The sequence below is a fragment of the Sciurus vulgaris genome (assembly GCF_902686455.1).
Source record: "Sciurus vulgaris genome assembly, chromosome: 9".
Lineage (NCBI taxonomy): Eukaryota > Metazoa > Chordata > Mammalia > Rodentia > Sciuridae > Sciurus > Sciurus vulgaris.
This window is the reverse complement of record NC_136469.1, coordinates 69,060,417-69,081,396: the sequence shown is the minus strand read 5'-3', so window position 1 is coordinate 69,081,396 and position 20,980 is coordinate 69,060,417. Positions and strand designations below refer to the sequence as shown.

General features: G+C 36.7%; 2 protein-coding genes across 8 annotated transcripts in view; both read left to right on the top strand.

Moving 5' to 3' along the window:
* Positions 1 to 8,099: 8,099 nt before the first annotated feature.
* CCSER1 (coiled-coil serine rich protein 1) overlaps positions 8,100 to 20,980 on the top strand; it is a 1,261,997-nt gene continuing 1,249,116 nt past the window's right edge. For 2 of the 7 annotated variants that reach the window (XM_079153251.1, XM_079153250.1), the window contains exon 1: positions 8,111 to 8,944. The gene's annotated coding sequence lies outside the window, so the exon portion shown is untranslated. Of the gene's footprint in view, positions 8,945 to 20,980 lie in introns of all 7 variants that reach the window. The other 5 variants (XM_079153253.1, XM_079153252.1, XM_079153245.1 and 2 more) reach the window with 4 other exon arrangements.
* LOC306669379 (uncharacterized protein) overlaps positions 8,959 to 20,980 on the top strand; it is a 93,913-nt gene continuing 81,891 nt past the window's right edge. Inside the window, exon 1 of the mRNA XM_079153351.1 lies at positions 8,959 to 9,354. Within this exon, the coding sequence (XP_079009477.1) occupies positions 9,030 to 9,354 (325 nt within the window). The 5' untranslated portion in view covers positions 8,959 to 9,029. The remainder of the gene's footprint in view (positions 9,355 to 20,980) is intronic.

Sequence of the window (20,980 nt, the reverse complement as noted above, 5' to 3'; positions counted from 1 at the left end):
GGCCCACCAGAAGCAGTTTGCTTTCAGCTAACAAGGCAAGCAATACACTTTAATTGTCCTACCATAAGTGTATCGATTCTCCAGCTCTATGTCATAACTTGGTTTATAAGGATCATAATCACATTTTTCTCCTATAGGATATCACACTGATTCTTTATATTGGTGAAAAAAAAATGATAATTAGACCTGGTAAGAGGGAAGTAAAAAGTACTCAAGAATTATTGGTAAGACATCTGACTAATTTGACTAATATTCGGGGCTTTGTACTTCAGTAAAATTTCTAGAGGTTCAGTGGTAGGAGTATGTTGAGATAGTCCCTCAAAGGTGAAGGATAAGTTGTCAAATCAGGCCCCTTCTAGAACCAAGAAAAGGCTCAGTACCCAGCAAAACTACTTAGATTTTCAAGCAATGTATTCTTCATTTAGGCATGTTACAACAGCCCTTGTATTAAGGGACCTGAGAAGTTGCTAGTTTTGAGTGACTCCTAGAATAGAAGGCTCTGAAATATGTCTAGGCTGCTGTGCAGGTACTCTGCCACTTAGGCTCTATGGTGTCTGAAGTGGCAGTGGCAGTTAGGGATGATGTTTTGGATCTTTCATGGGCCTTAATAGATTATTTGAAGTGTAGGCCTTTAGTATTTGGGAGGAAGGTCTTGCCATCAAGCATAGATTAAGTATTCTCCTTTCAACTGGCTGTTCTTGGTCTACTAGTAGGAAGTAAATGTTTTGCCATGGGTCACCAAGCTACCATGTAACTTAAGCTTCTCATCATAAATGGGATGCTATCTGACCCACCAAGCCATGAAGTTAGGTCTACATAGCAATCCTCCAACATGGAATAGAAGTGGTGCATGTGGGCTGGGGTTCTGGCTCAGTGGTAGAACACTTGCCATAGCGTGTGTGAGGCACTGGGGTTGAGTCTCAGCCCCGCATAGAAATAAATAGAATAAATGTCTACCAACTAGAAAAATATTTTTAAAAAATGTGGTGCATGTATATGAATTGGGCACAAGTGGGCCCTGAATTTATAAGTTATACCACAAAGTGGCCCAATGTCCATCATCCCCATGCATGCTAGCCTTCTCGTCTCCATCTCTACCTATGTTCTTCATAGGGCATTCTCTCTAACCAGTTGACAAAGTTTTGCCTAGTTTTGACAAACCAGTTTGCCTCGTTTACATGACATGCAGGCCCCACCCAAAGTAATGACTTATGAAAGATTATCAGGGACAAAAAATGGCAACAGTTTGAGGGAAAACAAAATCTCTCAAGTGTATAATGAATAATAATGCATGTGTGTTACATATAATTTTCTCAAAATGATAATGAGCAAAACTACAATCACATACACCCCTCCTTCTATTATTTAGTTCCCATTATTTTTGCTTTTACTAGGCAGTGGGGACACAAATATGAGCAAATCAGTCATGAATCCTCGACTGGCTTACAATCTAGTGGCATATAAAGACTTAGTGAAGAAGGCAATGGACAGAATTCTACAATGACCCCCTAGTAACCCTTACACTTGTATAATTACCTTTTTATAAAATATAGTTAGTACCTGTGAATAGAATGGATTTTAGTCACATGATTAGGTCGCTATATGGCATAGCTGACCTTCAGATACAGAGATTATCTGGATGAACCTAATATAATAACTTAGCTCCTTTAAAAGCACAGTCTTCTCTGATGGAAGAAAAGGTAGCTAAAGATTTGAAATATAAAGATTTGAAATTGCTACTGCTGGCTTGAAGATAGAGGGAGCCATGTGTCAAGAAACAGAATTCCACCAAGAATGAGCTTGAATTGGATTTGTGTTCTCAGATGAGAACTCAGATTTAACACCAAGATTTCAGGTTTGTGATAGCAAAGATATAGCCTCATCTCATCAGAACTTTAACATATGGAACTGTGATCCAATAAACTGGCATCTTACTTGAAAGTCACTACGTTTATGTAATTTGTTGTGGAGCAGTAGAAAACTAACACAGCTTGTTTCTGTTTCCCATGGTTGGCTACAGTGTGTAGACCAGGGATTGGGGAATCAACTTCCAAGATGGTTCAGCACATGCTTGACAAGTTGGTTCTGGTTGCACGTAGCCTCTGCCAGATGGTGCTAAGGACCAGAAGCATCATTCTTCTCCATGTGAGCCACTACACGAGGTGTTTGACCTCCCCACAGCAAGTAACTTTGTTCCAAGATCAAATATTCCAAGAAAACAATAAAAGCGAATGTCAATTTTATGGCCTAGCTTAGGAAATCACGTAACATTTTAATCCATTCTATTAGTTGAGGTCATCACTAAGGTTGCCTAAGGTTAAAGAGGAAGGGATATAACTCTTACCACTAAAAGAGTTTTCACATCACATTGTAAGATGTTTGTGGAATGTAAAATTTTTAGTTACATTTAAAATAGGCAATTATGTAGTGATTCAATGACTTACTCCTACCTTGATATTCATTGTTTTTAAAATATTAATATTTGAAGGAAAATTAGAAATAATGATAGTTTAAAGAGAAGCATTGTTATACTCCAATGGTAGGTAAAGGATACAAATATGTTTGAATATATAATATGCATGTATGTAATACATTATGTAGTAACTAATGTCAAGAATATCTACTTACTGTAAAATTAACCTAATGTTCTAGGAAACAGTCAAGATACTAAAATGGGGACTACGAATACAAATTTTGATCTTTTTGAAGGTATATGTGCTATCTCAATTTTGATTAACTTGAAATTCACCACTATTGCTTTTTTGTATACTTATTCAATATATGTAGCATAAATGATAGTCACATTTCATATGTTGCATATTTTGGTTTGCTCGATAATGTAAATGTTAAGAAATGGGAACACTAGTATTCACCCAGATATAAAATGTAAGCAAATTTTTTATTACAGGGTTAAGTATCTGATTTAGGTCTTTTTTCCTCCCACGAAGGAAAAAAAAATAAGAAAGTGAACAAAATTTGATATTTTTATTTACAAAATATAATGGTAAATAAATATGAAGTAATAATCTTAGTCCTCAGATCTAGACTGAATGCATAAAAATATACAAATTATTTCTCTTTATCTTCTACACTTGAATGATTAAAAAATAATTGAATCTCATTACTGACCGAACCAAAAGAAAACACACTTTCATTCATAAAAAGATAGGCATTCATTACTGAAGTATACTTTGGTCAAATTGTATATAGATTTGTCAAAATAAAATGACTTCCACTTTGTGTACTTCATATGCCTAGATTTCACTATAAGAGAAGATTAGTGTAAATGACAAAAACTAGGAAATTTAGTTTTCACATTTTAATTACAATTCACATGTCTGTATCTCCTGCTGTGATGTTTTGTTGAAAAGAGATTTCATCTGTGATACTGCCAGTATATTGTGATACTGACAGATGGTAAAACCAGTTTCCAGCCTGCTATAGTACTGGTTTAGCCTGGTTTAGATGATTTTATTAGCATTATTTGTTGACTACATACTAAGTAGTACAAGAATACTTTACCATTACAGTTTTATTTCTTCTATTGTTATAATTAGATCTATTATATGATTTAGTGTTAGTGTTAGTGTTCAGATTTTATCAATGTACTATTTTTAGGATGATTTAACTGATGCTTTATTTTGGTATGTGTCAACCCCTATTTGTTTTAATGAAATGCCTATAACCACATAGATGCTGGGAATAATTATAGTGGAATAACTCGAAAGTCTTGTTTAAGAAAAGTCATTTTGTTAGATATAACCCAAAGATAATAGATACCAAAAATTAACCAATTAATTGGGCTAATTTTTAAAAAATATTACAATTAGAAAAAAAACACAAGTCTTTAAGCATAAACACATGCAAAGGCAGGAAGTTCTGAAGTAATTTCCCTGAATACCTCATTAGTTGCATAAGAAAATAGAAAAAAAATAAGCAAACTATGCAAAGCAGTTTCAAATGTGAAACTGCTTATAAGGATTCTTTTTGTTTATATAATAAACATTATTTTAATGTAGTTTACCTACCTGAAAAAAGAGAGGCATAAATTCAGAGAATACTATTTTATTCATGCTGTTGTCTGCTCTTACTTCCTTCCACCACCTCAACTTTTTCACCTTCTTAAACTGGGTAGCCATCCTTGAAAACTCAGGATCAACTCAGTTGCTAGGTCAGAGATCATTCCAGAGTCCTTTTCTTTCCAACCCCTGGCCCATTAAATGGGCTTAGAATTACAATACTTTATAAACCTGGAACATGGTAGCCCAGATACAAGGATACTGACTTACCTTAACCTTAATAGACTTGTTCCCAAGTCTGCCTTACAACATGGATCCTAGGTGTCCGTGTAGTTTCCAGATCAAAGACAGCGTTTTGACCTAGTAACCTGGGTTTAGCTTCTGTATCGGTTTCTGCATAAATAAATCTGCTGTTTTGCCACTGGGCAGAATTTCTGCTGCAAAAAGACAGTTTACTAAGTAACAGAGACCATCACGAAAATTTAGGGAAAATAGTTCTAAGTTCTTCTCTTCTGGGTCTTGTCTATGTGGCACATTGTCCCAATTAAGAGAATTTTCCACATTAATATGGAATTTGTGATGCTGTACCCAGAACTGCAAATGAACCAATCTGAACATATTCATCTTATACTTCCTTATCAGTCCTTGTTTTGAACCAAGAATCAGTTTCAACCCTCATCTGATTTAACTGTTCTTGTTGCTCTATAGTACCCATAAGTGCCCCTTTCTTGTTACAGTAGTCACCACAAAAGGATAATTTATCTTTTAGTTATATGAAAGAAATCTAAAATACTAACACCATATTTATAATACTTTTTTGATATTTCTTTCATATGGTTAGTATCTTAATTCATTTTTTGCTGCTATAAGAGAATACCTACAGAGTGGGTAATCTGTAAAGAAAAAAAATAAATTTCTCAAGCTCTGGAAGATGGGAAGTTAAGAATCGAGGTGTCGGCACCTGGCGAGAGCCTTCTTGCTGCCTCATAACATGGCAGAGGTATCACATGGTGAGAGAGTATCCAAGTTCAGGACTCTTCCTTTTTTTAAAACAAAACACTAATCCTATCATGTCACCCCCCACTCCCATGACTTCATCTAATCTTAATTACCTCCAGAGACTTCACCTTCAAATATATTCAACACGTGAATTCAGAGATTAGGTCTCTAATAGAGGAATAAACTTTGGGAAACACATTAAAAACAAAGTAATTTAGCTAAAGCAAAGGAGGGAAATGGTCTTTTCTTAACTTTCTCCATAATGATTGGATAATCATGATGGAATTCGAAGCAAAGAACAATAAAATACCAGGGAAAGAGAAAACAAAATGGAGATAATTTTTAAATTTTTAATGAAGTCTAATTTACATTATTTTTTAATTGTATTAAAAAATTAATTCACTTCCTAAAATATGACTGGTAATGGAGTTGGAAATAAAAGTGATCTCTTTTACCTTTCCTGAATTCTAATTGTATTTTCTAGGTACCACTACTGAGGAATTTCTAATTTGGCTCATCACTTCAGTGGGAATTCAGTGCACATAAGGGGCACATATGTAATTGGCAACCTAATTTTTCTGCTTTCATCAAATGGTGCAATGCCAAGTCTTCATTGAATTTGCCAGTTAAATGCACTTGGGAACCAAACAGCAGCAAGCATACAAGAGATGAAAATGAACAAATTGGAAAGAGTCATTAGCTTTCTGTTTTTCTATCACAACAAAAATTATATCATTGAATGTGTTGCAAAGTGGGAAATTCTACTTGAAACATTAAACAATCTTAAAAGAGAATAATTCATTTACTAAACTTCTAAACTGCTGTTCATTAAAATTTATAAATGGGGTTTCTAGTGCATATTTTTTCAACAAAAATACAAAGTAGTTAAAATGAATCAACTTTTCAGACATGTGTTTTAAGTTTTATATTTTTGTGTTTTTCTGGGTAGCGCATATGAATTCTAATCTTCACTTAAGAAGAAAATTATTAGAAAATAAGCAAGAAATGTTAGTTTTATTTAATACCTTAATGAAAAAAGGCAACTGACAGATTGTCATGGTTCTCACTAATTATAAATGCAATTTGAGAGTGTGAAAATTACGATCAGTTGTGGTTACTAAAAATGCCCTTGAAATATCTGATCTAATATATAATTTTGAAGTATTCATTATAGAATCACAATCAAATTATCATTATTGGTGACAATTAAATAATCAGGACAATAAAACCACCCAAATCTTACCCAACATGATTAAGCACTGCTATTAAAGGGGGAGCAGAACTTTGTAAAATGTCTATTTGCAGTTCTTTATAAAACACATATTCATTAACTAGATGCAAATGTTCAGAAATAACTCTACAAAAGTTCCTTTTGCAATGACAGTTTCTTTCATTAAAGCCTGTGGGGAATCCATCTATGAGTCCAAGTATGTTAAGACTTTATAAATCCTTTCCTATAACTAAAAAAATGTATGTTTAATAAACTTCTCTTGCATTATAAAAGGATGAATGTAGAAGGAAAATGTCAAAAGATTACAGATCAGCTGATTTCATGATTATCAAAAGCTCAAGGGAAACTCTAAGATTTTTAACAGATCTAGGAGTTTTGAATGGGAAGCCATGTGGACATTAATAACAGAACCGTTGCTACATCACTTGATTTTGTATGATCTCCTATTAACTGCTTACCTCCCAAATCCTGACCTGTACAATGGAGGAAATGTTAATATTTGTTTCATAGGGTACACATTAAGTGCCAACATCCTGTGTTGGCATATATATCCATTTTATAGTGCTTAATCAAAGAAGTTACAATGTTTCATACTTACACATTGTTGATATTTCTACACTGGTCCACTTTGTTGCCCTTTCTTTCCAATATCTCTGTGTTTTTACACACTCCCATTAACATTTCTATTAATCTTGAACATGCATCAGACATTTTCAAAGAACTCTAAACTCATTGTATGAGACATGGAAGAACTGGAGATCGCAACATCAATGTGAAAAAGGTAAAACATGGAGAATATATGATAGGTTGGCATAAGATGAAGTGTTAAAGATTTAGCAACGGTCATAACCTACAAAAGAAGATATGAAACACGAATTTTCAACCTTGCCACCACCTCCCTATTCTCTTAAATGTTATCTTCTTTTGTCACATGTTTAGAAAAAGAATTCCCAAAGTTGTTCCCTCAAGGCTGAGTTGTTTCCAATGCCAGAATACACATCAATCACTAAGATTCGTACAAAAAGTACACATTGCTTTTGCTCTCAGTATAGCTACATTTTAAAAGTCAGACTGTGGCTAGACTACACAGAAAACACACACACACACTCACACACACTGGAGTGTAGATTGCTTGATTCCTGGAAGTTGTTTTTCAATCAAGAAGTACTTAAATGTCAAAGTTCTTGCAATATAGGCAGGAAAAGTAATAAGGGGCTAAGACAGGTGAGTACAGGTGTACAAACTCAACATATCTTAATATTGGGGATGTATTATCTACCTAAAATTGGTATTACATCCCATCACAATGGGTTAAAAATAATGGTTCTCACACACACACACACACACACACACACACACATACACAATGTACTGCATTTGCCGTAGTGGCTGCTAAAGGCATAAATATATAGAAGTAGAGGTAAAGAAGGGGATGGATGGGAAAGAGTTGGGGGCCCAATGCAAACCTGAAAGAAAATGAGTCAGTGCAAGGAGAAAAAAGACGAAGGAAAAATAAATTAGGTAAGCAACAGAAGCATCATGCATCAGAAGTCTTCTCCATCTCTAAACTGGCAAATTTTCTCTAGGGGGCTATCAGTCAAAGGATGTCAAATTGTAGCTGGTTCTGTTCGAAATGCCAGTATTGTTGAGGACCTTACATATAGGAACACAAGTCCCACTCAGTCACAGTCGCAATGCTTCCATTATCTTACAGAAGAATTGATTGCTGCAAATGGTTCCTGGGAGGCGTGACCTGCTTAAAGGAAAGAAGCCAGGTTTCTTGTTACTGTGTTAGGAAAAGACTTGTCAGGATGTGAATGGGTTGGCCGACAAGGAGGGAAAAAAAAAAAAAAAAAGAAGGAAAGAAAGGAAAAAGAACCTCATAATTTCCTCCCTTAAAGATGGAAGAGAAAGAAGACAAAATCAGTGTCTTGGAGAAAAAAGATAATAGTGAAATTTCAGCATTCTCGCTTCTCTCCTCTTCAGACTCCTATTACTCTCTCGTCTTGACCTGCCAAAGCACTTGGACTCGACGTGTACAAGGATGGGGTCGGGGGAAAGCCAACTCAGCACCGTCGGGTACTGCTTCCTCTAAAATGAAAACTCAGCAGCGGGCCAGCAGTGGGTGTGCGCGCGTTAATGTAAGAGTATGTTTGCGCCGTAGCTGGCCGACGCAGTTGGCCCGGCACCGCCCACCAGGCTGCCCCCGCCCCAGGCCAACTCTTCCACCCGCATCTATAAAGGCCGCGCTCCTGGCCACCCTTCTCACAGCCCGGGAGCACGGCCTGCCAGTGAGGTGGCTCTCGGCACTCCACACACAGTCACACTCCGCGCACTCACACACTTGGAAGCGCCTCCCCACGTCCCTCCCCTGCCCTCCTCTTGCTCTGCTCTTCTCTTCCTCACCACAAATAGTCGCCGATCGACTGCCAATCCGCCTCTCTCTCAACAACATGACTGACTGGGAAGAGGTGGCTCAGGCAGAGCAGCTCTGCTGGCGCAGGCAGGAGGAGCAGGAGGATTATTAAATAACGCAGCTCGACTCTGTGCAACTGGGAGTGGAGAAAAGGAGCCCAACAGTCGAGAAGGGGAGGGAGGACAGAGGAGGGGGACCAGGAAGGACAGCCCGTGCCCCGAAGACATAAATCCCTGAGTGCCCGGGAGGAGCCTTAACAAGCGGCGCGGAGCCCTCAAGGTAGTAACGCCCCCGGTGCCCCCGCGCCCGGCGGGTCGCGCGTCGCGTCGCAGCTGCGCCGGGCCGGCCTCAGGCGGACGCGGGAATGACCGCCTGGCAGGTGACCGCGCTGTGCCGGGGCCGCTCCGGAGCAGCCCCCATCCAGGCCCCGGGCGCCCGCCGCGGGCCCCGAGTGCACGGCGCGGAGACCTGGCCTTGTGGGCTGGGTGGGAGGGAGGCAGACCGGCTCGCTCGCCACCGGCCCTCGACTCCTGGTGCGCTGCGTGGCCATTTCCTCCGCGCTCCGGTGCGTCCTGTTCCCCGGGGCTCCGGCACCGGCTCCAGGGTGACGCGGACCGCGGCCCGCCTAGGAGGCAAGAGTTGGCGCAGGCTCTGGGCCGCTCCCCTCCTTCGCGGCTCGCGTCCCGCAGGTAGGGGCGGCGGGCCAGCGCTGGCTCCCTGGGCTGCGGGTGCCAGGGCGGGGACGGCGATGAAGAGGGGGAGGGGGAGGGGGAAGAGGGGGCGGGGAGCCCGGGGCTCCCACCGGAGCCGCAGTGGCGGAGCCCGGACCGCCTCTTGCCTCCGCCTGGTTGTCCTCTAGCTTCCTGGATTGGAGGCGAGACCCTCCACAGTGGTGGCCGGAACAGCGGTGACTTAAGAGTGAACAAATTGCTTTGTTGGTGGCGCGTCGAGAGAGAGAGAGAGAGAGAGAGAGAGAGAGAGAGAGAGAGAGAGAGAGAGAGAGAGAGAGAGAGAGAGAGAGAGAATGTGAGTGTGTGTGTGTGTGTGTGTGTGTGTGTGTGTGTGTGTGTGTTCTTGTATTCGCACTCCGGACTAATCAGTGCCTTGGTTCACCTGAATAGAAAGTCAGTCCTGAGCTGAAACTGCCGGTGACTCCCAGGCCTCTGATCTTTTGGCTTGTGTTCCAGGAAATGGTACACACGGTGCCAGCAAGAGGTAGGGGTGCAACAAGGGGTGACGGAGGGATTTGTGAATGGTGCTTCTCTGCGCGTGGAGGCTGAGCCTTGCTGATGTAAAGGAGGAGGTATCCGGAGTGAGAAGAAAGGCTATTTATGGCAAAGAGTTGTGAAATTTCTTGGGGTTTCCTTCAGTGTATCCTGAACATCTTCCTTCCGTCCCCTTGTCTCTCAGAATTTGAAGCAATTTTGCTTTTTTCTCCTTCTCATGGGACCTGCAACATAAAATGAAGGAAGTCAGAAAATCACAGGTTAAAAAAAAAGCTCCTCAGAAGTCACAGATCTCTTGCCCTGTAACCTTTTCAATGCCCAAGTCTTCACTCCTCTTATCTCTTCAGGCCCTCAGTAGGACCCACAAGACAGAAAATATCTGCTTGGTTTCATCAGCTTTCATTTCTGAAATCTTCGCAATTGAATACTTTCTTACTGAAATGTGACACATAGTTCATTCTCCCACCTTCCTAAAGGCTATTAAAGATAATGTGTAGACATTTTTACATAAAGCTGATGTTATTAAAAGCCTTGGGGAGGACAGAGAAATAGACACCTAAGTGAGGTTTTATATATTTATATATTTATATTAAGGGAAGACTTAGCAAGCTGTTAATTTAGGCTACAACATAATTAGTTTGTTCTGCTTGCTTTATAATAGGTACACATTCCAAAGACATATCTTGAAGCTTAGGAATGACTTGGGACGGTGTCTATCACTTAGCAAATTTATGTTTGTCCTTAAAAGTAGCAACCCAAACTGCAGATTGGGTTGTGATAATAGGATAGTATCCTTAACTTAATTTTAAACTGAGATGTTTCTAAGTTCCTGCCAAACACAATGTTCTTGCAACATTGAAATCCCATATTATAACCACACCAACAATTTCACAAAAAAGAGAAGAAAACTGGTCAACCCCATTGTTAGTGATTTATCTTCATTTGATTTAATTAAGAAGCTTGATCAAAAAAATTTTTTTGAAAAAAATACCAACTGTTGTTTGTCTCCACCACCACCCAAATATGAAGGTAGATTTTAATTTCCTGTGTTGAGTATTAAACTAAGGGTGTTCTACACTGAGCTACATCCTCAACCTTTTAATTTTCAATTGAGACAGAGTCTTGCTAATTTGTCTTGACTGGTGTGAAACTTACGATCTTCCTGTCTCAGCCTCCTGAGTAACTGGAATTACAGGTGTGCACCACTTCCCCCTGCCTAAGGTAGCATTTCTTGACAGTCCTGTTCATTAGAGACAAGAAGCTGAGTTAAGGATTTGATTTGGTTAGATTCATAATAGTTTAAAATATATTTTCAACACTGAAGCATGTGCAGTTTTGTTTTTTTTTTTCCTTTTGGTTCTGAGAAGTGAACCCAAGGGTGCTTTATGACTGAGTCACATCCCTAGTACTTTTAATCTATTTTTCTTTTTAAATTTTGGACAGGGTCTTATTAAGTTGCTAAGGGTCTAGCTACCTTACTGAGGCTGGCCTTGAATTTACTATCTTCTTGCCTCAGCCTCCTGAGTTGGCACATGCAGTTTTACATATTAGGTTAGAACTTAGATAGACAATCCCACTATGAGGGTCATTACCTTAACTATCCCAAATCATTGAAAGACAAGGAAAATTGGGGAATAAAAAAGGCATTGAAGAACCATATACCTACAATCATTGAAAGCTGTATTTATGAATATTGTGTTTTTTGTCACTATTGGAGTGAGCCAGTTGTTAAAGTTATCATTTATACCATTGAATATTAATTTACAGCAAAGTCATAAAGTAGAAAAATGAATTTCCTGTAAGTTTATTCAACTTTTTATTGCATTTTATTACTTGTAATACTCATTATAAAAGGCTTATCATGTGCAAGGCACTGTCTAGGCATTGCTGGTCCTTGGAGGCTTCTTCCCTCCTATTCCTAGGAACTACTGGCCAGTTGGGAGAAATCTGATGCACATACTTGAAAACAGAGTTAACATGACAGTAAGAGATTACACGTCTAAAGAGGGCTACAGGAATTCAAAGCATGACAATAACATTTCATAACTGGATTGCATCTGAAAAATCTTCAAAGGGTAGGTAAGACTTGCTTGGTCTTGATGTTAAAAGATAGGTAAGATTAGTAAACTGTGGATGAGAAGAAATCAAGGTCTAAGTGGTTATTCTCTTGGAGTGATAGAAAAGAAAAAGAAGACATAAGTGAAGGCAAATTTGTTTTGCAATAGATTTAGATATTGCTACACAGAGTTGTGCAATTTGCAGAGTGAATCTGTTTTAGATGTATGACATTCTGTAAGTTTTATTCTTGGAGTTAATTGACAATATTTCTGCACTTGAGAAGACAAATCTTTATTTTGTCTTTAATAAACAGTACATACTTGTACTGCTTACTCTAAGTACAGTAGAGTATTTGTAGAGAATATGCACTTTAAATCTTTAAATATATCTGTATCACAATAAAGTGTGGAATAACAAAATTGTGCATGTGCAGCCTCTGTATAGTGGGATGTTTTGGGTATTTCCTTACCCAACCTCCTTAGCTTTGCTTTAAAGAAGTATAATAATGTGTAAAACAAAAGCATTAATGAGCATTCATTGAGTGTTTAATATTTTATCATCATAAAACTATGACTCATTAAATAACACACTTTTGTGTTGCTTTTAAAGTTAGATTTATTAGATTATTAATTTAAAATTATTATAGGTATCCACATAATGCTTTATTTATTCTTATATTATTTGCCATGAATATGAAGCCTTGATACTGGGTTTGTGGGGAAGTTTTTAGAATTATAGAAAGAACTTTAAAGGGTTTTTATCTATATTCTCATAAATGAACTGTATAAATAATAAGAGCATGACCTGTCTCTATTTTAAACTTAGTTATTTCTTCGTATGTATTTATTTGTTGTTTTTAACATAAACAGAACTGCTTAAAATGCATTTCTCCTTTTAAGAACACAAAGGGAAACATCAGAACTGACTTTGAGCCTATCTGTTCAATATGACAGCTCAGAAGTATGTTAAGGTGACACTGAAGAAATTGTACAAATATTAGATAAGACTTTCAATAGCCAAATGGAATTACTTTCAGATTAGTTGAATTAAAAGATTTTCATATATATATTTTGTTGACAGTAGATAGATAAGAGTTATTACAAAAGTGAAAGCCTATTAAATCACCAATTTCATATTCATGTAAGAATGGAATGATTTCCAACATACTCAGGGTACATACCATACCAGCCTATCTATTAATTAGTCCCTTTTGAGTTTGATTTTGGACTGTATGTCACAGGTGTATCATTTTGATAATGTAATATCGCCTACTGTGTGACTGACAGCCTCTGCATGATTTCCCTATTGGATAGTGACAAAATCTGCTTGCTTTATATTGAGGACATAGGCTTCTATCAGCAATATTATCTTCACTATGCAAGAGTGTCAGTTCATAATAAAACATGAAGTCTGGGGTGGGAGGACAGGTGGGGATATTGAGGGAAAAACACTGTAACAAAAGTAACATGTTTCATTATGATACTTTTGCTAATTATAGAAACATAAAGCTAACCATCTTGAACTATCATACATATAGTACAAAGATATTGTTACTGGAATTATTTTAAGCAATCACATTACATTTTAGCTATTTACATATGGGCTAAATTAAAAGGGAAAAAAGGTGGTAGGTGGAAATGTTTATGAGAATCTTTGATGAGCTACAGAAATTTGTTCAAAAATGTTTGTTTAAATGATTGATAACAAAGTTGATTCGTTAAATCAGCTCTATTCCTAGATTAACTTAAAACATGGCTTTTGGTTTTGCATTCTTTACATTACATTCACATTTTTAAAAATTTTAATTAAGCTGATTAAAATATTTCAATACCTTAACTGTTCTCTGATACTGAATAAAATTCAAATGTCCTTTATAAAGAAACATCTTATTATTTAATGGCTAATTCTTAACTTAGATCAATGATTTTCAAAATGTATTCTCTGGACAACAGCAGCACCTGTTAACTTGTTAAAATGCCAGATCTAGAGCCCCACCATAGAGTGAGTGAATGTGAAACGCTGCCATGGGAATCCTGTGTATGCTCTAAAGTTTGACAACCGCTGACTTTGAGTAGTTTAGAAGGAAATTTGAAGGTTGCTGCTGTTTTCATTTTCATTTTTTTTAATCTAAATATTTTTCTCAGCTGGTAGTAAACTGTGGTTTTACTGTTTAATCTTGGGAAATATTACTGTTTCTATCAAAAGATTTTCATCTTAACTGCATTTCTTGACAGAATTTCAAGTGAGTGTCCTATTCCTGTGCAAACCTTTGCTGTGGATTGGGAAGGGAATACATGAGAATTTAATTACACTGTAGTGACCCCAGGCTAGACCTTATTTTTAGTCACTTAGAAAGCAAAGATTATGCATGGTGTGCAAAGGTTGACAATTTGTTTAATCTTCCTCATTCTAAAGTGATACTTTTATTCTTGGCATATAGTAATAACCTTTCTCTGTGTAATGTTATAGTTGTTTTAACCAAAGAACAAAAGGGTCACAAATGTGGAGTCTTCTTAAACCTTACTGTTGCAATAACTAGATATCTCCACATCCTCTGAAATCAGAGATCCGGTATTTACATCCTGTATTTTCTTTGGTACCGCTTTTATTCTCCTTCTCCTCCCACCTCTTCCCTAACCCCTTCTCTGCTTCAGATATGAACTCAATCATCACTTCCCTAAGGATTCCTTTATTTCCCTCTTTTTCTGTGTCAGTTGCTCTATGTTGTCTTATTGTGGTTCTGTGTTCCTCTGCCTTGTTTTACTTATTGCAATATTTTATTTACATATATGTGTTTGGTTTGCTATTGTATCATCAGGGAATAATAGTGCCCAGCATAAAGTAGATGCTTAACAAATATTAAGTGTATGAATAAATAATTAAGCATTTATTCCATCATTATAAGACTGTTTTATTATTTTTCCAAAACAAAAAAGACTCCTTAAGAAAGGTTTAAAAGTAAAGACAATCCTAGAACATATACAAACTTGGGTGTTTCTTTCCTTTCTATTTGGCAAATGCCAGGATAGTGTCTTACCAACTGTGGTCTATAGTGTGCTAAACATTTCTTACACCTTTTGTATGTTATGTCACATAATTCTTCTAACACTGTAGAGTTGGTTTGTGAAAACATTAGAGATTAGGAGACAGTCTCTGTTCTGTATAGTCTCTAATGTAGTTTATCTACATTAAACTTTATTGTTTTGTTACAATGATGCAAAAATTATGAACTCAGTGGTTAGAGAAAGGTTTAAGGAGTATATATCCATATATATCCACTTTATTCCTACCTTCACTCAGGGCCAGGTAACGTCTGTGCATTACCAACTTTGTTGCCACCCATCTTTTATGCTGCTGCTCTTGCTAACTCGGTGATTGAAAAGGTGATGGAGGTCTTCCAAGGCTTTTACCTCCACCATGTTGCTTTTTTTCAATACTGGTAACTTCAGTATCACTCAAAATTCTCTTCCCCCATCTGGTCAGTTTTTCAATTGGAAATTTAAGACATAACCAAATATAATTTGGAGATTGTGTGCCTTTCTGCAGAGACTGTTCAAACTTCAGAAATACTACTCCATATTTGGAAATATGAAGCTTGTCTTTTGAATAGGTTCACACAAAGCTTTGAGCACCTTGCTCAAGAAAAGTTGATCTTACATGCAATTTTGAATCCACTTTTCTTCCTATGAAAATGAAATATGTTCGTATGATAGTATCAGCTTCAATTTAGTTTCTTTTGACTTTTAATCTTCATTTCATCTGTTTAAACATGGGTTTAACCAATGTTCAAGTGTTCGTATCAAAAGAAATTTTTAAATGATTCAGTAGAAGGCTATAAGCAGCGTTTAATTTGGTTATTCTGAAGCCTTCTGATAGACTAACTACACAAAGTTATGTATTTGACAGTGTGTTTAAAACAGTCAATATTATGAATAAATTTAGGTGTATAATATCAAGTAGAAAAAAATAATCAGTTGGTTAACTGAGTATTTCACCTGTGACCTGTTTTGTAGTATTTGTCATAAAGTGATTTTGTTGCCAGAACTATTTAATCATTGACTGAAAGGCTCCTTCTCACTGGATTTGGAGCATTCTCCCTGTGTGGCAGGAGGATTGACTGGTTTCTAGCCCAGCGACTAAAGAGTTTCCTTAGTATAAAGCAACTTTTAATATTCGGCTCTAATACTCTAATGTATTTCTAGTAATTAGTTTTCTTCCTTAAATTTCTCCTTTTACTAAAGCAAGACCTTTTTTTCTACTTTTTTGCCCGGGTCTTCCATATTTCTTTGAAGACTGGGCTCCTGCCTTTGGAAACACTTCATTTTCTGAACTCTTTTGTCTGCCAACAGAATCCTCAAAATACAGCCAGTTTCCTGGACCGCTAAACATTGCCAGCTCTTAGAAGTATGCTTCATTTCAACACTCATTCTTGGACTTTTGTGATGCCAACTACTTAAAGCACATTGCTGTAACCCCTTTTTGAAGGTATTTATAACTTTGTCTTGACAGTGTTTTCCAGACAGTGGGTGACCATCACCAGACTGATTCATTTTTGTACATTTTTCCTTTCCTACTATAGAGCTACTTATTACTATTGACAATATACATTTTATAAATGCTTATTAAGTATAAGCCAACCTGTTTCAAGAAGAATGAGGCTCCTGTGGTATAATCTTAATATATAAATTAGCAGTAACTTATGATGTCTGCTGAATAGCTTAGTCCACAATAAAAAAAAAAAATACAAGTTGTTCTATCTTTTTTTTTGCCCAAATATGATATATGTATACAAATATGTGCACAAGATGCATACGAATTCTTTAGAGTTTGCCCATTTCTCTTTTTCTGTCACTTGTGCATTTCAAGATGATCTGGCTCTTCTACATTCTCTCTTCTAACCTTACTTCTATATGATATGTTTAGAATGTACAGGACAGGTAAAGAAATATACTCCAATGGTGTTTTGCCTTCTCTTACTTTTCCTGTTTAGTAATGAAACTTAGGACTATGCCTGAGCTCAGTAAGTGTTTGTTAAGCCCGCTTACTTCCCTAATTCAAGCTTTCTGAGAGTCTCAGTGATACGCCTTCCTTGCTAACTAAATTCAGACTACTTTGCTATATTTATGTACCTATTCACAGAAATAAGCTTCTTCTTGAGAATACTTAAAAATGGTGATTCTGCTAGTTCATTTTTAATGCTGTATCTGAGTGTTTATGCATGTGCATGTATGTGTGTGATTTTGTTTGTTTTTGCAATGACGGCAAACAATGTTAACACAAATCTACATCAGGTTTACTAGTAAAACCAAACCAAACATGAATAAAGGCATGATAGAAGTAAATGCAAATGCAAGCCTTGATATTCTTGGCAGTCATTACATTAGAAAACTATTTTGAAGTTTGCCTCTTTGGTGTTGTTTATTTGGTAGACATATAAATTGCCAGTGCATTAAGTCTGAGTATATGAAATATATTAAATGAGTGCCTTTTGGAATAGATATTCTTCAAGATATTAAGGTAAATATTAATGGGAAAATGCATACATAGATTCCAAAATATTATATAAGAAAATTACAAAAGGAATGAAAATACTTCTAAACCAAACTAAAATTTATTATTAGAAAGAAAACCAAGAATAACTTTTTTTCAGGTAAAATTTCAATGTATTTTATAGTTTGTACATTAGGATTCCTAACTATTCAAAGGAACATTAACTGTTGGATAGGTGGAATAGCAAGAACAGCTATTCTATTTTTTCCAATGTTTAATATTGTATTCATATGTAGAAAACTGTAGAATACTAAAAGTATTTGTGAATAATTGAGTTCCTTTAAAGTTAGAGTGCTACCACCAATAGAATTAGTCTTAAAAATTATAGATTACTAATTGGGTTACCAAAGAAAGCATTACTGATTTGTATATAAAAAAGATATGAACTTTTAGCTATATTATGGCTAAAATTGACTTTGAGGGATATTTTTACAGTATGCCGTAAGGTATGAGTGTGGTGGTTTTGGGGAAATAGCTTCTCCATCAGTAGCAGTCTAGTTTCTGAAATGATGACATTGATTATACAGACAGGGCAATTTGAGGCCCACAACTTGCTTGAAATACAAGGGGGATAAAACCCCCAGAATGCTAACCATCCAGTGAAAAGATGAAGTGAATTGCCTCTTGTCTGAGGAGAGAGTCAGGGTCACCATTTGATGATACAGAAAAGAAAGCTCCGAGCCTCAGAAGTGTAGCGCAGTAAATAAGTGAATCTTTAAAATACAAAATAGTCTTAATTTGAATACAAGACAGATTGGTAAGTTTGAAGTTCAAGTCCTCTTGTTCTCTCTTCCTGTGTAAATGGACCTCAGTCTCTCCAGTCATCTTTGCTATTAGGGAGCTATCCAGGGTACTAGAATTCTGCTGACTTCTCTTGCAAAAGTGCAAAATCTCTTGTATTTGTTTATGCCAATTCTAGAACCTGCTATTGCAGATCCTGCATTATTCACTTGGAGTGACTAACCTTCCATCATTTCATTTATTCCAGTAGATCCTCCAAGGTTCAATTCAAATGTAAATTCAAGGAAGCTTATGTCAGTCCCATGATAGAAGCCTGTGCTGTGTTCCTGTAATAGTCTGTTAATTGCTCTTAAATCTCCATTTAAAGTATTAGTACTCACTGTGTTCTTGTATTCCATGCCCTGTGAGGACGGGGCATTTTAGTTTTATTCTTACCCACCAGCTGGTCTGTAAAGTTGAGATGTGAAGATTCTCAGGAAGAGAGAACTGAATGAATACATAAATTGCTGCTTAAGAATGACTTGAAATTTGTCCTTATGTGAACTACTTTCACTGCTAGCCACTGTCCTGAATTGTACCAAGGCCCATCTTGAATATTGCTCTCCCTGGCTACTTCATAGACTGAAAATTTATTTTTAACCTGGAACTGAGTGACTTAAAATGGCAAAAAGTTCATTTTCAACTGAAGAAAATGGAAGAACTGGAGGAACTGTGGCATTACTACCACATGCATTTGAAGATTAGTGAGGTTCTCAGGAAGCAAGAAGCAGCTGCACAGGCTTATTTGGAGAATGAAGGCTGAAGGAGGGTCTGTTTTGTCAACTACACAAACCAGAATCCAGAACACCCACTCAATGTTCACTTTCTATAGGCTTCTGGAATGTGACATCTCCTCTGACCAGCCATAGACCAGATGAACATTTCAAAGTGTCCACTCTTCTGAGGCCATGTGAAGCTGTCAGACATTTGTCATTCAGTAGACAAATGTTCCTAGGCTCTGTGTATATATGGATTAATGAGCCTGTCCTTCTGAAGCTTACAATTTAGTCCCCCATTTCAGAACCCATATTCTCCATGATCCTGGGAAGCTGGTAGTCTTCTTTTTGACACATCAGTGACCTTTTCTGTACACTAATTGAGTGTGTTTATTTCCAGTGGTGCATTTCCCTCACATATCATTGTCCAGAGTGTCCAAGGTGTTAATATGGACAACAGCTATCATAGAAAAACTCATTTATTTACATATAAGACATTTCATCTCTAGTGGTGTTGGCCTAGTGATTGATCACTCTTACATGATGTTGGTAAATTGTGTGCCTGGGTACATCTTTCTTCCCTTATTAGGGAAATCTTGAGTATATTTTAGGTACAGTTTCTCTTGTTTAAACATTTCCTGTATTCATTTTATAGTTCTACCTTTCATGTTTTTGCAATTGCTTTACTCTCTATCCTGTGCTCATGTTTCTGTTTCAGGTTTTTTTCTTTTACCTACTCTGAATGGGAATGTTTCAGTTATGAAACAAAAACAAAAACAAAAAAAAGAAAACCTGTATTTCTAAATTTTTTTTTTATTTTACCTTGGGAGTCCACTTAAATAATTCAGGTAAATAATATGGATTCAAAATAAATTGGGAGTATAAAATGGATTTTCCAAGTATGAAAAGGAAAAAAAAAGGCTTTTGTAACCATATTGAGTTAAATCAGAATTTGGAAAAGAAATAATTTCTTTGCTAAATATTTAGAATTTTGTCAATAAAATAATCATCATTAGCTTTTATGTGTTTAAAATCTCTAGTACCATTTTTAATAATACTAGACCTGAAATAGTCCTATAAAAACTGTTTAACAGAAAAAGTTGTTTTGAAGATCTTTCATGAGTAAGTTCTCAGTTTAGGTGTTTTTAGTGGAACTCTTAGGAGAAAGGAGTGAACTTTAGCAATCATGTGAATCATTTCTGTTGTGTAAATGTAGCCCTCACAATCTTCAGCACTTAGTCAAGCTTAGGACTCCTTAGGGACTGAGAGTGATGATTGCCTCTGATTTAAAGTGTGGTATGGAAAGATGGAATCCTGCTGTGACTATGTTCCTCTTCAACAGAAGAAAATAATGCCGTTCATACCACCATCAAACCACTACAAATATTATTGAATTAAAATTTTCTTTTGACATTAAGTCAAATTTGAGTTAGTCTTTGTTATATGTGTATGTATAAATATGCACAGGTGTATAGAAATGTAATTTCTTGTCATGACATCTTATATAACTTGCTTCTAATAATTCTGGATGTTTTTAGTCTATTTTTTCTAGTGGTTAATCAGTCAGTGTTCTCCAGAAAATAGAAACAGTAGGATGTGTATGTATCTATGTATCTATCAGAAGAGGGATTTTAAGGATTGACTCATACTCATGTGACTAGTTTGTAGGGCTGACTGGCAGCCTGGACTCAGGCAGAATTTCTGTGTTATAGTCTAAGGCAGAATTCCTTCTCCAGGAAATCTCCGTTTTTGTTCTTAAGTCTGTCAAATGATTGAGTGAGACTCACTCACACTAATAAGAACCATCTGCATAAGTTAAAATCAAATGATTGCAGATATCAAACACATCTGAAAAATACCTTCGCAGCAACATTTAGGGCAGAGTTTAGTGGAACAACTGAGCACTGTGGTCTAGCCAAGGTGAAATGTAAAACTGACTGTCACAGAGGGTGAGGAATTTAACAAGGTCTTTCTGGTTTCTCTGA